This window comes from Acanthaster planci, linkage group LG12, assembly GCF_054643075.1.
Source record: "Acanthaster planci isolate LZ-2023a linkage group LG12, COTS_SCS, whole genome shotgun sequence".
NCBI lineage: Eukaryota > Metazoa > Echinodermata > Asteroidea > Valvatida > Acanthasteridae > Acanthaster > Acanthaster planci.
The window spans coordinates 427,786-444,538 of NC_141788.1; the positions used below are offsets into that span (position 1 = coordinate 427,786).

At 39.5% G+C, this 16,753-nt stretch overlaps 3 protein-coding genes across 5 annotated transcripts; 2 read left to right on the forward strand and 1 right to left on the reverse strand.

Moving 5' to 3' along the window:
* Positions 1-366: 366 nt before the first annotated feature.
* LOC147797046 (uncharacterized) lies at positions 367-4,329 on the forward strand. The gene is made up of 4 exons (XM_087144313.1): positions 367-514; positions 1,102-1,616; positions 2,048-2,188; positions 2,670-4,329. The coding sequence occupies exons 1-4, from the start codon at positions 512-514 to the stop codon at positions 2,737-2,739; spliced, it is 729 nt and encodes a 242-aa protein (XP_087000439.1). The 5' UTR covers positions 367-511; the 3' UTR covers positions 2,740-4,329.
* A 2,037-nt stretch (positions 4,330-6,366) lies between these two features.
* On the forward strand, positions 6,367-12,412 carry as3mt (arsenite methyltransferase). Of its 3 annotated transcripts, none has more exons than XM_022247199.2 (9): positions 6,367-6,616; positions 8,616-8,749; positions 9,328-9,478; positions 9,820-9,956; positions 10,227-10,378; positions 10,672-10,803; positions 11,062-11,210; positions 11,573-11,680; positions 12,271-12,412. In XM_022247199.2, exons 2-9 carry the CDS (start codon positions 8,634-8,636, stop codon positions 12,301-12,303), a joined length of 978 nt encoding a protein of 325 aa, XP_022102891.1. In that variant the 5' UTR covers positions 6,367-6,616; positions 8,616-8,633; the 3' UTR covers positions 12,304-12,412. The 3 variants fall into 3 exon arrangements, with proteins under 3 accessions (XP_022102891.1, XP_022102892.1, XP_087000244.1); XM_022247200.2 differs by lacking the exon at positions 6,367-6,616 and adding an exon at positions 6,671-7,423; XM_087144118.1 differs by lacking the exon at positions 6,367-6,616 and adding an exon at positions 7,711-8,004.
* LOC110985820 (BRISC and BRCA1-A complex member 1-like) lies at positions 11,798-16,753 on the reverse strand. Its single transcript, XM_022247198.2, has 7 exons — positions 16,041-16,753; positions 15,472-15,530; positions 15,189-15,309; positions 14,408-14,517; positions 13,783-13,915; positions 13,274-13,360; positions 11,798-13,068 (listed from the first exon to the last, which is right to left on the reverse strand). Exons 1-7 carry the CDS (start codon positions 16,599-16,601, stop codon positions 12,901-12,903), a joined length of 1,239 nt encoding a protein of 412 aa, XP_022102890.1. The 5' UTR covers positions 16,602-16,753; the 3' UTR covers positions 11,798-12,900.

The following is a 16,753-nucleotide window of genomic DNA, read 5'->3' on the forward strand; positions in this document are numbered from 1 at the left end:
GAATGTACATCTAACAACCCTAGATTCAGGCAACAGCAGCCCTTGTATTTTGTGTAGTGTTGTAATGATAGCGGATTTGCTACCGACGATAGCATCTGATTCCGGAGTAGACCTCACAGCTCTGGTGTTTCCCCGTCCTGTTTCTAACCAATGGGAGGTGACTCGTAGCGGTCTAAAAATAACACTTCTTTTAGAAGATACCTGAACGAACTTATTTTCGCCCTGAGTTTTTCCCTAATTATTAAATCATTGAGTTTACCGATTTCTTTCTCGGTTATTTTTAGGGAGAGGGTAGACATCCCTGTTTTTCCGGATATTCAACCTGCTGAAAAATTATATAACTGTTCTCTTGCATCCCAGGGACAACATTCAGCCATCCAAAAGCGTCGAGAATCAAACCTGCAACTCAGACCAACTCCAACTGCATCGACAGCTAAGGACAATCAACATCAACTATCAACACTTATACTGATCTGATTTGAGAAGATCTCGTGCAAACTCAAACTCCATAATGGTAAGTTCTAGTAACTTGTTTGAGCATTATGTTTAAGAGGCTGGAAAGACAGGGACGGGGAGCCTACTTGTTCGTCAGCCTACATCCAACAACAGTCAACACTCCGTAACGGTTCGCTGCAGTTTTCCAGAGATGTTCTGGAAAGATTCACGACATATAAATTAACAGTAAAAACTCTACTGCATGTGAACAGTTTCTGAAAGAAAATGGGCTTGGTTTGTTCTCACTGCAGAAGAAATGTCCAGGCCGCATCACCACTGCAGTTGTATTTTCTCAATCGCCTTCAAAGTCTGCTGGCATTTCAGCTGTAAAAAATATCAAACGCACAAACCAGAATGGACACTTCCATTTTAAAGTAATAATTTATCATAATGGCAAACCTATAGGAGTCACATTTTTGAAGACTTGGTTTTATATACACAATCGGCAGCTATTACAAAACAGAGAATTAAATATACAAATTCAGTGAGTGTTGAAACCACACCTTTATTGCCTTTACAAGTGTACCTGGTTAGATTACTGTAGTTTGCAGGAATGTATATTTATTGTAATAATGTTTTTCAAAATATCATTCAATTTTCGTGCAGGAATTTCTAGCTTCGTGTGTTATGACCATCATCCTTGGTGCCTCATTGACGGGAGGTAATGTCATCCCTCAGCTGAGAGAGAACGGCGCTGAGAACACGCAAATCCTAGACACCGTGGGCATCTCCAGTCTCTTGGATGCCTTATCTAGTGATTCAGAAACCGTTATACAGCTGGAGGTTGGTCAAGACGTGGTCGGTCAACAGAGTGGTAAACGCTCCATCTCTTCTGACACCAATCTCAGCGGATCACCTGCTGCCTTTGCTATCGCAGAAGACTTGAGCGGAGCTGATCTGGCCCAAATTCTGCAGGGGCTTATGAGCGAATCGGATGGTGTGACTGTACCATCAAGTATCGGCTGTACAGGGGAACCTCAGGTTTCCAGTTCAACCGTCGGAGTCTCCTCGTATACACCACAAGAGTGTGCGCCAGAACAAGTACCTGCAATAGACTACTCACATGCTAACACTAGGGGGCTCTGTCCATGGACATACGTGGAGAACACCGATATTGACAGGTAAGAACCAAAGCCTTCATCCAACGCCCAATAAATTGTTCAGTAATGCCTTTGGCAGCTTTTTGACTAGTAAAGAACATCTTTCAAAGTGTAAAAAATAGACGATTCAACCATCGATCAGTGTGGTCTGGTCGTCTCTGGTGTATCACCTGCTTAATTAATTTAAGACGTAAATAGAGAACTCTTTCTCTCCATCTTCAGCTTCTCATTTAACTGGACACAACATCCAGGGAATTGCAACACATGCCAGTAACCAACTTATATATCTGATTCAGACAAAAAAAATCAGAGTTTTTTCTGCAACCGTGACATTCGCTGCGCTGAGACTTTGAAATTCTGTTCGTTTTAACCCCGTCGGATTTTTAGCTGTCTATTTACGAAGTCTGAACAGTGTTGCTCTATCTCATCTGCTATGTTCTGAAACTCCACAGGTATCCCAGCACTTTGCTGTACGCTCAGTGCTCGTGCAGCAACTGTGTGAGACAGAATGTTTCTGATGACTTTGGCTGTCATCCAATCTACCATGACACCAAAGTGCTTCGTAAGCACTCTTGTCAAGGCGGGATTCAAATGTAAGTACGACAATGCTGCAAGGATATCCAGTGGCGCTTCTACTAAAGGCAGAGCCAGGGAAAGATTAACGAATCATTTTAAGTGAAAATGAAAACTTCAGTTGGCTTTTGAAAAGGAAAATCTTTAATTTACAGTTGGAAAAGTTTAACTACTGAAGAACTACGTTATGTGTATAGAGTCAATTTTGAATTTCCATCTTCTAAAACTGGTACTTCTAGGAGAATGATGCTGGTCTCATATCCCTTATGAATGTGAACATACGGCGGAAAAACCTGTGCTGGAAAGTCGAACCATTGTGGATCATTACTCAATGATTCTAGTTCTGCTTTGTTCCTAAAGACGTTATATATAAAGACGTTTCGTTGAAACTTTTAACGAGAAGACTGTCACTGATTGCAGGAAGTTCTCCCACGAGAATTGCAGCGTTTATAAAAGTCGTTTTGATTTTTTTTTTTTTATTTTTCAATATTTTCTTTTAAGATATGAAGCATACTACGAAAGAGTGCCGGTAGCATGCGCTTGTCTGCACACCAAGGAAATCGAGGCTTAGAATGGTAGGAAAACGTTCAAGACAGGAGAAGGCAACTAACAGCGATCGAGGTACCCGGAAGGCCCTGTGTCGGTAATTATTAGGACTTAGCAGGCAAAGATGTGTAAAAGTCTGATTTGCATTTGAACTGGAAAACCAAAAAATGTTTGAACGTGTATGAGAGAGATTTTTGTCTTTGCTACATATCACAGGAATATGTGGCCAAGACAAAAATTTCTCTCATATATTAGTTTTGAATACAATGCAAACCCTAATTGCAGTTTTACAACACAAGTTTGAAATTCTGAAATTTCAGGAAACAAAGGCAAAATATCTAGCTTAATAAAAACATTCGTTTTTGGACATCCGAAAGGGCGTTTCGGCTGTATTTGGAGGGGATATATTAATGCTTAACGTTTGTTGATAATTAAATTTGAATTATATAAGCCTATTTATCCTCCTATTTATTAAAGTACAAAATATGACCGTATTTATTTATATTTTGTCATTTGCAATACCCATCGCTGTGCAATGCATTTTGTAGTAAATGAAATTTATTTATCTAATTTATAAATGATGTCTATTAAGATTTAATGCAATCCAGTGTTCATCCACTGACGTGCCACAGAAAATATGAATGTCTTTTCTATTTATATAAATTGTATGCAATACAAAATGATTTTTATTGATAATCTGTTGTTGATTCAATTGTCGAATCAACATGGTTGAATATTTCATAACAAGAACCGCTGCATTAAGCAGTGATCGAAGTAGCACATATTGTGCTGAGAACTCATTGAATTATGTTGGCCATTTTGTGGCTTTGACTTTGTAACTTGCGTTTAAAGAATTCTATTGCAAAGTTTTTCTATATTTATACTTCTGTAATGTATTTTTTACGGAAGCTGGCAAGTGCCAAGGGAGAAGAAGATCTTAAATATGTTGTAAGATGCACGTGAATTTTTGAACCATTATCTGGCCACTGCCGGGGAGCGCTTCAAAAATTTCACGCGAATATAAAAAGGTAATTCTTCTCATACTCTGATTTTGAGAGGGGTTCGCAGTTGTAGTGTGTAGGCTTATGTAGTCGTCAGGAAGATAAGTCAACTCTGAGTTTCAGCTGTAAACTTAGTTCAAGACGTAATTGTAATTTGGAGGGAGTGCTGCTTGTAGTCCTCCCCAAACCCCAGCAGGCACGTAACCGAGTAGGTAATAGATGGCTGACTTTGAGCCGTCATGTGAGGGCGCACCACAAAGGGATCGGGATCACCTCATCGACGATCGATCATTCACTAAAATCTATTTTAAAAACGTCAATGAAATTAATTTTTCAAACCACATAGAAACGTTTCAATGAAAAAGAGCCGCCGGGTAGGTTAAAGAAAAATTCAATAAAATCCGATAATGAAAATTTTTGTTGCAATAAGCCAAAGTCAGGTTTGCTGATTATCTTTGTACCAGAGATAAAAAAATTAGAACTATAGATTACTAAAATAGATTTGCAGTCTGCAGTTTTTTTGGCAATGCGTATTGACAGAGCTCATTTGTATATAAATGCATAATATTTGCTGATTGTATGGAGTTTAGTTTTATGATTGTTCACGTACTATTAAGTCTGCTATTCCATTGAATAAAAATTAAAATCTTGTTAATTCACAGTCCATCTTCAATAACTAGCTTCTTGCACCAAGACTGGTATTACAATGAATCGCTTCGATGACTCGAATCGAGTCTGACTTATGACTTGACTGGAATCCACTCAAGTCACAGTACTTGGCAAGTCGACTAAACTTCCAAGTGACTAACTTGACTCGCTCAAGTCATTCCTCGACTAGTAGACCGCTTCGACTCTTTCATCAGAAGATTTGACTCAGGTCGAAGGCTAATGACACCTGAACCCCAAATTTAAGTTAAAACTGCGGTGATTTTGAATGTTCAAATGTTTGCATTCTTCGTGTTAACGTCTGGTTTTAGCCGCTTATCCATATCGGGTAAAAACACTCGCCATATCACAGATCAATTCCCATGTCTTGTTTTTTAAATGCATTGCTTACCTAACTACCCCACTGAGAACACTGCTTTGCCCAGTTTTTGGTGCAAGTTTGAGAGCAGACCATTGGTGAACCACTGTTCGGTTGACCAAGTTCGGCCTCCCGAACTTCCATGTTTATTTTCACGCTCTACGAAATGAGACGATTTTTTACATTGACTTGTGGTGTTAACTAATTAGATAGCATTTGTGACCTGAAGTGACTCGCAATCGAACAAAAACTAGACGCAACTAGACTCGATCACACAGTGTGAATCCATCGATTGTTTCTTGATTCTATTTATTATACTTGTCATGAGCCACTTTCGTGAAATGACTCGACTCGGCTCGAGTCACGAACCCAGTGACACCTTCTTACACCGTATGTGCAAGCAAGAACATGTTAAAAGTAGCATAATCGGCCAAGGGGAGAGCAGTAATCGAGCATTAACGTTTCCGTGCGTCACTAGATATTTTAGTGGTTATCAACACTAGTTTCATGGGTACCTTCTAAAGATGGTTTTCTCACGACTATAACGCATTGTAGTGCGTTAGTATAAACACGGCTGTCGCCAAGACTTTTTCCACGAGAGGGATAACAAAGAACTCAGCAGGAAACCTGATAAACAACGACAGATGGAAGGGGGGTCAACTCGGAAGGCCTTATAAGGGTAGCTGCAATCAATGTTTTTGATTGTAAACCTGTAAAATGTACTTTTGTGCCCCAGTAAACCTTATTTTCAATTTTTTCAAAGGGTATTTTAATGCCTTTTTGGTTGTTATGCTAATGAGATTTCCATGTTCATGAGCAAAACTGTGATGTCATCCCAGGAAAAAGCCTCAATGTTACATTGGTTTGTACACAAAAAAGTCCAGCGTTTTGGTAAAGTTTCCTGGACTAAGTTTTCTCTTCTTTGCTGATTCATTGTTGTTTATGTGCATAGCAATAAGAAACCATCAACCTCTCTCTGAAATGTTATCAGTTGGTAAATTCTGGGTTCACAATTTGAACAGAAATACCTATGCACTGCACCATGTCTTCCCAGCAACAGCGCCCCCAGTTGTCCGGGAAAACATGGTTGATTTTGATTGCTTAATAAAAAGTGTGCACTTTTCAATTCATTTAACCAAACAGGAGCGTGGAAGAGTGTTAATACTATGAAGAAAAATATAAAGATGTAAAAAATTGTGTCGCAGAAAAAAAATTCATCGTAGCTACACTTTAAAACAAGTTTTTGATCATCGTCCCTTTAATCTCTCTGGTTTTGCTTCTACGTGTACTTTTTCATTTCTTTTTTCCCTTGTTAATTATTTTTTCTATTTTTTCCCTAATTTTTGGGGGGCATTTTTTTGTGGCACCCATGAGCAAAATCATGGTTTCATACTGATTTTCCCTGCCCAAGAAATTGTTCAGCTCTTAACCCATTCAAATGTACGGTCTCATCTTTCAAAATCTCAAACAAACATTGACGAGAATATGCCTACAGGTCTCCTTTAACACATTTGCCAATTTCGATTTCCCCAGGATGTTTTGACATTCTTCTCTCATTATAAAAACACGTAGTTTACGTGCTTATAGTGTAGGTCACTGTACAATACCAGGAAAAGCAACCTTTAACAAATACATGTACACGTAAACTTGGTTGTCCTTGGCCGGTTCAATTAGTAAGGGACAATACGAGTTAGCCGCGTTGGACCAACTCACTCGCCAAGGTTCACCAGTAGGGCAGAATTATACCTCACTATTACGGCTGATATAATAATCTACCATGAGTGGCTAGCTTTGCACGCCTCTCACTGACATCACCATTCAATCCTCTCCCAAGGAGACGTAAGCAAGGGGAGCAACACTGCTGGTGAAACACACAGGTACGTTGATGTTTTTACTGGTAAGCCCCACTCTTTATGTCTCCTGCATGGAATGGTCAGACAGCATTGCCCCTTTTGTCCGATCACAACTTCACATCAGGTGAACTATGGCGAAACCAGCGCGTTATTATGCAGACTTTGTAAACATCGATTTACAGCAGGCCAAGTTGCCATGTCTTGTATGTGGTAGGTGATCAGGAGGATGGGTTTTCACTCGGGAAATTGGGATCGTATGTACTATGCATGCACCAACCGTCCACCCATGTATCTCAACGGTTACTTTATGATTCTCGCTGCAAGTATCTCGCTGGCCTTTCTGCATGTTAACCAGTGACAGAATAGACTTGAGTCAAGTCTAGTGACAGAAGGGCGCAGGCCTGAGGGAAAATAAATTCAATTGGCTTCTATGTTTGGGGGGGGGGGTAGTCTATGATGATAAGTCTACAGACCTTTTCACCACTTGAATAAATGTAAACAATACCACCACGAGTGGACCGCCTCGGCCACGGTGATCGCGTATATTCCTAGGGGCAGCTTCAACCACGTGCAAGCGCACCTGCTAACGCTGCATGGTTGACTAGTGTATCTCGAATAGCTAGAGCAACATCACTCATTACCATCACAACACATCATAGGTCCAGCACGATCGTGACATCACATAGCTATGAGCTATATAAATTGATACAGCAATGACTGTGAACAGCCAGAATTAGAACCCATTACTGCGGGACGATCCGGTTGCACCCTGGTGTTACAACGACAAGGTGTTCCGACTTTGCAAAGTTTTGTAGGTGCACGCACTCCGAGGTGAGTTAAGGACCTGTAAGCAAAGGCGTATTCAGCTTTAGGTGTGTGTGTTGGGGGAAATCAAAAGCGAATGCTGCTTCGGGATCTTTCAACATGACGTTGGGGAAAATAAAATCCTTACTCAGGGTCCCGACATCCTGGCTTTTATTTGCTTCAGATTTTTTTTTGGGTTTCATTGCTGATGTTTGAGAAATGAATACCGATTGATTTCTTTTCTACTCACCTATGAAGTATTCTAAACAAATTCCGCGGGGGGGGGGTTCAAGTCCCCCCCCCCCGCTGGATACGCCACTGCTTGTATGTCCACAGTGTGTGTTATGGCCCACCCCGCAGTGTTGGATAATCGGAGTCTCCCAGGGTTAGTCTACGGTGCCAAAAGTGTCGTACCTAACAAGACAAATGATGTCAGAGTTTGTAGATTTCAAGAGGTCTCAATGTTCGCCCCCCTGGCCAAGAAAATAAATAACCCACGGTATCCATGTCAACAGACAGTTGTTCCATAAGTTGGGTCTATATCAAACACACGAGATTTGATATGTTAAACGCATGAACGCTAGCCAAGATCGTCCTTTTTGAACCATGTAAGTTATAAACACCGCTACTTGACATTTTATGCATAAAATTTGCTTCCACCATTTTTGGAGACACACCTTTAAGTAAGTAGGTTGGCATTAAAGGATGTTGAAATAATTATACACATCACCATAGGCCTATGTGTAAAGAAGGACTATCCAGGGAAGTTAAGTACACAACGAAGGCTGGAACAGTCACTTTGCCTGCCGTCGTCAGGCTGTAGCTTGGAAGCCCCCAAAGAAAGCATTCATCATAGAGGTCTTCTTTTGGGAAAAAAACAGTAAGAGGCTTCACCAACAGCGACAACTACATGCACTAACCCTTCCTTTGTACGAACAAATTTCGCACTCCTCCGACAAATTATCCGGGATCATACGCATCCAGGTAGTAAATATGAGACTCATGTATAAAAAGTATCTTATTATGTTTCGTCTCATGGAAAGACCTCTCTCAGTGAAAATGTCAACCTACCATCCAGTCATGCAAGACCAGTTTGCATTCAACTTACCACAAAACAAGGGCACTAAAGGTACACCGATATGCATGAGCAACTTGTCGTGAACAACCTCGCTCAACAGGAAATTCGTGAATCTGAAAAGTGCACTTTTTATCAAAACAGAAAGAAAGGTTGATACAAATGGCTGACAAGACAGAGCAGGATTACAAGACGGAAATGGTGGCATGTTTACCGGCTGTGCTACCACCAGACGGTGAAGCAGCATTAGCGATGGTTCATCCAGATATTATTGATAAGTGAGTGTTGTAACCTGGAGAGTTTCACGCAAAACACAGTGTGGTGTACTCAAAAGCAGTGTTTCCTGCTGAACGTTTTTGCCGGCATCCTTGCCACATGGGGCTTTCAGTTTGTAATACTATTCCAGACGCAGATCCATAGGGGTGGGCCTTGGGTACCCCTCCCCCGCTCTGACACACAAAACAATAATTAAGTAACAATAAGATCGTAATAAAAATGACATGCTGTAACGGTTATTATATTTACATCAGTAACAGTGTAATGCATTATCTATGTGTCCGCTTGTATGCAACAGTCTGACATAAAAAATCTGAGGGGTCTAAACATCCCTCGAAAAATTTTCTGGATTCATTCTGTGGTCATTTGCATTGATGTAGTTAAGACAGTTTTAAGACCCCACCTCATACTAATTGACCCAAACTGTTAAAGTACAAGCAGGCACATATAACCATCTTTTGTATGAAAGCATAACCCCATTTTATGATTTCCCTAAAGTTGGATTTTCCATGATCATTAAAGTGTTATAATTTTGCGTTTATATTAATAATTATAATTACATCAAATTTGCAATATTTAGAAGTTACTGCTGTGGTCTAAGATATCCCGACCTGCTGAACGGAATACGCGTACTGAGTCTTGGGTGTGGCTTTGTCAGGGACTGCTACGTTTTAAGCAAGCTGATTGGTCAGGAAGGTTTGGTTGTGGGTGTGGACCCAAACGATCACGTGGTTTGTACAAAGTATTATTGGTTATTCGGAGTTCATTGTTTTATTTTTATTGCATTGGTTAGACATTTGAAGTTTAAAATACTACTGAGGACGAAAGATTACAAAATGAAGATAATTAGATGCAATTAACATTCTGCGATGGATTTGTGTTTGGAGGATGAGTGTGACTCTGATTTTTGAGTGATCGCTTGTAAAAGTTAAACTCTGTCACTGGACGAAACAATATTATGTTAATACATGGTTATTGGTTGCATGATTGTGAACTGGGCGTTATATTTCAATAACTCCCTGTTCTCGATTGTAGGTGTCCGCCAATCGCCTTGCGTTTTTTCCTTTTACAGATATCTTTCTGTGGATCTTTTTTGAAATATCACCGCAAAACGTGTGGTTTCAGTGAAGATAACATCAGACTCGTTAAATGTGAGCCGGATGGACTCATAGAGGCTGGGTTACAGAAGGACTACTTTGATCTCATTTGGTAAGTTGGTTGCCACGAAGATAGGGTCGTGATTGGTGTAGGCCAACGTTTAGGTGTGTGATAAAAGATTGGTCGGGATAGTGAAGCAAGACACAAAGATTAAACGTAGAAAGATGAGCAGAGTAGGAATGGAATTAAAATGCAGACATTCGGAATGAAAGTGACAATTTGCTGGTCACAAGGAGAGATGGAGATAACAAGGAATTCTATCTCAATGAGGATTGAGTATGCAAAGACCGTGTACATTAATATAATGTTGGCTTTTTACAGCTTCAACACAGTTCTTGGTCTTACGCAAAAGAAGCGAGAGATTATGAACCAACTTGGACTCGTTTTGAAGACTGGGGGTGAAGTCTTTTTCACAGAGATGGTTGCAAGCTCCAGGATCAAGGAAGAAGTCAAGAAGGAACAATCATTGTGGGGCAAGTAGTCATGTTATTCACCATAATCATGTTGGTGATGATGGCGAAGGTGAAAGGACTAAGGTGACAAGTGCAACTGTGGCCGAATGAGTATGTTGGAGATTGCTGTGAATTGCAAGTACATTTATACTTTTTTGAAGATGGAATACCGTAACCTTTCTTCAACATAAATGACAGGTATCTCACTCAAAGTTGATAGATTTTTTCCGCAAGGAACTTCTCTACGTATAACTGAGTTTGTATTGACGAATTTCCATCTTATTTTAGAAGATTTTGGTGTCTTTCCAAATCAGGCGAAGGTCTCGCTGGAGCGTTTTACTTCGAGGATCTTGTGACTATGGCCCAAGAGTTTGGGTTCTCTACCCCTAGACTTGTCCAGTCTACCGATATGAGGATCAAAGAGCCGGAACTGGAAAATTTCATCGGTACAGTCTAATATCATGAAATCAAGAGAAATGAAACAGCTGCAGAAACATGCATAATTATTCTACAATCCAGAAAATACAAGAACAGACATGAACATCAAACATAGTGATTTTACTTGCAATCACAGATCGATCAGGTGTGCAGTCAAAACCCACTGTAGGCCTAACCCCGAATTCGACACAACACTCCACATGCCCAGCTGTTTAAGTTGGAAAATCACGATTGGTTAGTCTTGCTTATTCTTCTTTTCGACAAAGGGGGAGTTAAGTTTTCCATGGCAACCTATCGAATGTTTAAGCTGCCGCACGACAGAGTCGACCAGACAGCAGTCCTCGTGTACAACAACCCACAGATGGACACAGATTATGTGAACGTTATAAAGCTCGATAGTCGTAACACATTCCAGGTAAACCATTCATCGCATTACTTGTGGACTGAATTCTATTTGCTTTCAGGGGAGGGATTTTTTTTTATAATACCGACACTTTTGTGAAGCGAAACGAAAGGTTTATAATTTTCTAAATGTTTTAAAACATTCAACTCAACGACACACAAAACGAATCTAAAAAGTACAATTTATTTGCAAGACATTTCCGAACATTTCTGACAGATACCGATATTTGCCAGTAACAATAAATCGAACTCAACCGTTGTGCTCAACCAACTCAGGCCAAACTAGGATTCAACCAATATGACCAATACACAATGTAGAAATGCTATCCATTCAGGATCTATGCACAAGCTGTATTTTCATTCCATCTGTCACAGAAGGGAGCACCAGTTCAGGTAGATGCAGAGACGGCGGCCATTCTGCGCATTTCAAGATTCGCAAGTGTCTTCAAAACTACTCGTGAAAAAGAGGGTCAAGTTTCAGAGGTAACGCCTCCTATCTGTTCTGTCTTCTTTTCATAGGTCATTGCTATCCCTGTTTTGTTATGATTAAAGCGGTTAGCAGTGCATTCTTTGCACAATAGCGATCGCTCAACACGAGTATACATATTAAACTCGGTCACATTCCGGGTCTTTTATTTCTATACCAAGCTCAATGATGTCGGAGTCTGGCACGTCCTTAAAAAGGATTAGGCTACAGAATTGCTAGAAAAAAATATAAAATAAAAAAGTGAGAATACACCTTTTGGAATATTACGATTCGGTTGTCGGAATTCTGATGGCTTACTTATAACGGGAAGAATTCATCAGTTTTATTTGTGATGATGACATACTTAAAACTTCTCAAAAACAAACACAACAAAATGTAGAAATTTTTTCAAAATGACAAAATAGTTACAGTGCAATTCAAATAATACAAGCTTCTCCAAATTCTTGATTGAAAAAAATAGCTGTGCAAATATACACTTGTTGAAAGCTTTTGACATATATTTATAGTGTTAAGGAACTCAAGAAAGCAATTTACTTGTCATCGGTACTAATCAACATCAATTTACATTTTGTATATCTCCTTACAGCCATGTCCAACAAATCCATTTGTAGCAGAGTAGACAAGCGTGTAACAGAAAAAAGAAACGTGCGTCATCTGCATGTAAGAGACACTATTCAAGGAGAAGGGGTGAGACTTAGACTGCCTGGTGGGCAGATCTGCAGCATTACATTTCTACATATCTCTACATACTTTCATCTCTAGGTATGAAACTATGAAAGAAAATGAAACCTAACTTCAAGTGCATGTGGGCAGGCATTATGGGTTTAAAAAAAGATACAAGCTGTACAAATAGGATTAATGGTGTGAATCCCAATGGTCAAGAAATTATAGCATGCTAATAAACTCTTTTATAAACTAGAATAACCTATCATATAGAAATAAGAATAGCTTCAATTATTCCGAACAGTTAAAAATTGAGGAGTGGCAAATTGGAAACTTTATTTAAATAATATCCTTTATGACTGAGTATACTGAGTGGTGATATTCCAGACTAGTACAAGCTACTGGAGGAACTCATTGAGTAGTTCCTCTCCCCTCCTTCCATTAGAAACTTCCTCCAATTCGTTAGGAGCTATTCTCATCGACCATTTAGCTTCCTTAAGCAGCAACCTTTGACAGTTTCACATCCTGAAGTTGAGGGGAAGTAAAGAGTTTCTTAGTCATCTCTGAAGATGTTGTAGTCACACTGTGTCTGCTGTGGTCTTTGAAGTGGGTGAGCTAGCAACATAGCCATCTTCTCCTGCAGCATGGCACTGTCTCGTCCTACCTCGTGGATGTAAGATGTGTTGTGTACATCCAGGTTCAAAAACACATCGTAAATTTCCTGTATATAAAAGCCAGGATTTTAACCCAAAGATAACAAATCTGAAAGTGGGCTAGAGGGATTTGAAGTGCAATTACCCAGGAGGCTTTAGGAAGCCAACAAGGGGTGCAATTGCTACTCAAGTTGAAACCAGACATCATTTTCTGTATGCCAACTGGATTATATAAACAGATATTCACTGACAGTAAATTTGCTTGCCACCCACCTTGCAGTAATTATCTTCTGTTGGTGGTTCGTGGACGTAGAAAACATCAAAGAAGAAGTAAGGAGAGGAAGACAAATTCCTCAGTGACTGGAAGGAAATATCAACCAAAAAATAAAGTTGTATTATTTAGACTTATAGTCTTTTCTTGTATGTTATATGAATCTGACAAAAACATGAAATTTATTGATTAAAGCTGCTGGCTGCCATTCAAATGAAATAACCATCTACATTTACTAAACTTATCATTTATGTACACTTAGGGGCAGTAATCTTTCTCTTAAATGATTTCTACAAATTTATTTTTCATTTTGTAGATACTTTCTATTTGGATTTAGAAGTTAATATAAGACCATTGAATGACTGATGCACTGAGCAACACACCAATAAGATGACTGACAGCCTGACCAACTAATCAACTGATAGATGAAAACATTTTATCCCTATCTTTGAATCCACCTTAGCCTGGGAATGTATGACAATAAGACCTTTGCCATTTGTTATCAACAAACCTGACTATTTCCTCCATTGTCATTCAGTTGAGGAATACACCTTGACCGTCCGTACACAAACAGTGTTCTGATGATGTAGGGTGGTGGTAAACACTCAATATCTTCAATGTCAGGTGACTGAACTTTCTCATGTCTGTATCAAAAAGACAATGGGATAGGAGTCTTTGTTAAAAATGTAGAACTCAGTAGCTGGTCTAAAATGTATCAAACGTTTAGCATGAAGAACATAATTTTACAAGCATTGTCCGTATAAAAATACGGACTTCATTTTTCCAGCAGCAGAGTTGTACTTGATATTTTGAATCAGTTGGTGGATAGAATTATCCTGGGTGTCAACTACATTACCCATGGGTGAAAAATAATAGTAAATGGCTGTTGCAGTTCATTAAAATAAAAAGCAAGCAAGTGGTGACTAAAGACTTGATTACTTGTGGTAACTTGAATAAAACGTGTCACATAATCTAAACAATATCTGTTCTGGATATCTCCTCTTTTGCTACATTATTTTCCATTTTCTGAACTGATCAGTGACAAAGAACATGAAGGGAAAACACAGTCTTCAATATTATTTCCCCCTTCCAGCAGTTTTCTTACTCCTCCCATTTAGAGGTTATTCCATACTCACATGACATCGAAGAGAGATGCCAAGTCACAGTGTTCGCATTCAGCAGTGTCATTGGTCATGTCCAGTAAGACACTGACAAAGTCGTTGACATCAGATGTAAAGTTCTGAATCTGTACACCAAGGATTCAATGCAAGAGCTTACATTATAAAAAAAACCAAAACAGCTATTTTTCTAAGGGCAATTACATTGTAAGATGGGTCACATATATTCCCTTGCTTTGATTCAGGTAAGGGGGGTGTATTAACCAAGGAATCGCATCTTGAATGCTTGTCAATAAATGATTTAATTGCTGCAGGGATAGCCAAGAACAATAACATTCTACACGATATCATACATGGACAAAGAAAATGTTCTAGGTTATTATTTCTATTTTCTTCTTTCTTCCTCCAAATTAAATGTGAATTCTCCCAGCCTTTCGGGGCTGCTACATGACCTCAACCACAGTGTCTCTTAAAATGGATCCATCACTTCTGCACAATGTATGTACCAAGATAACACACATGAATACCCTACAGGAAAGGTGTTGCTGGACCATTTTAAATGGGGGGGGCTGCCACATGAAATTTGCCAATGAACCGTCACACAAATTGCGTGTACTGTATCCCTCGTCCTTTCATCTTCATTCTTCAGACCATAATTTTGCCAATACAACTAACCAATGGGGAGGTGGTTGTGACACTCCCAACACCTCCCCTCCCTTGTGATGCTTTGCCTACAGGAACAAATGTCGTGGCCTGCCAAGCACTGTATCTGAGATTGACTATCTCAGCTTGAACTTACCCATAATGCACTTTCCTGCAGAAGGACTAGGGCAAATTCATGTTTAGGGTTGATTGCACTCTTTGTCATCACAAACATGTTCAAAGCTTTCTTGATCATCTCCAGAGGTTGATGTGCTGAGCTGTCCATTTATCATAAAAAAAGAAAAAATATTACACCTTCAAGCTGCTAATGCTTCAGACACAAAGCAAAGTTTGCTAATTCTGCTGTATTTAGTGACTGAAATAAAGCATGCAAGAGTGTATAAACTATTTTAATTTTTGACTAATGAACATTTCCTCACCCATTATTGGCAATGAAAGGTAGTTTGTTGACCTCTGTGGCGATGTCGATACAGATCACCTGTAGGTTTAAGAATACGATTAAAACATGTTAACACTTACATGCATTGGCTTTGCAGGCAAAAGATGATTGCCAGTTATGGAATTTTCCGCTCTTAACATTTAAATCCAAACAATTACATGTAGAACAAGTGTGTATAGGCCACTTTATAGCCCACTTCAAATCAAAATTAAAAGTTGATAGAAAAATCTCATTTTTATTTAAGTATGAATGAAGCTGAAACAGCCCCAGTATCAGCAGTGCGATTTAACATCATGCACTATCACTAAGTTGTGCAAGTTACAAAACAGATTTATAGATGAACATTTAAGACATCAGAAACACAATTTTTCTGTAGCATTTAAATAATTAAAAAAAAAAACTTGAACTCTGACATCCGTATTAGTTGAACAGTTATCAGATAAACCACTAATAAATTCCTTTACATGTGTGACTCTGAATTTTCATTAGTCAACAAAACATGTCAAAATGTTTGTTAAAAATAAAATTAAAACTCTTTACAGATCGTACAATCTTTTCTGGACAGTTCACATGGGGTAAATTTAGAACAGGAACATCCGTCTCTGGTTCTTGCATCATTGACCCAAACTCCATCTCATTTCTATGGGAACGGTGCTCATCATAATGCATCCCCCTGTCACTTTCTCCAGGTATGCCCAGATGTCTTGCTTGTCCTGCACCAAAATCTGACAAGTCTCTTTCACTTGGTCTGTTGCTTTGAGATTGTTCCATAGTGTCTTCCAATTCTCCCTCATGCGCTTCCTTCCTGAAAATCTTCTCAGCGCTAGCGTGAAGTGACTGACCCACTTGATATGCTTGACCGAGAACTCTGCGGCCGAGCCGGGTGTTAGCCCCACAAGTCCCGGAAGTCGTACCGTGAGCGGTCGTCACAACCGCTTCGTCGTCGATTATATCATACTCTCTGGTCGGCTCAACTTGAGGAACTGCTTGAGCAACTGAGGGAACTGGAGACCTACGGTCAGACATTTTGGATGGCTTCTTTGGGGAGATCTCCGTCGGAATAAAATCTGCATACGTCTTCCCAAAGGTGATTTCTTCAAGCAAGTTCATTATCGTATGGCTTTTTTATATTGACAAATTTTTGTCTGATATCCAAGTTCGCGTGGTAATTAGGGGAGGTGGATCTCCAGCCACATGAAAGAACCAGACTAAATCAACAACAGACTGGTCTGCTAACGAGCCATAATACATGAATTACGTGA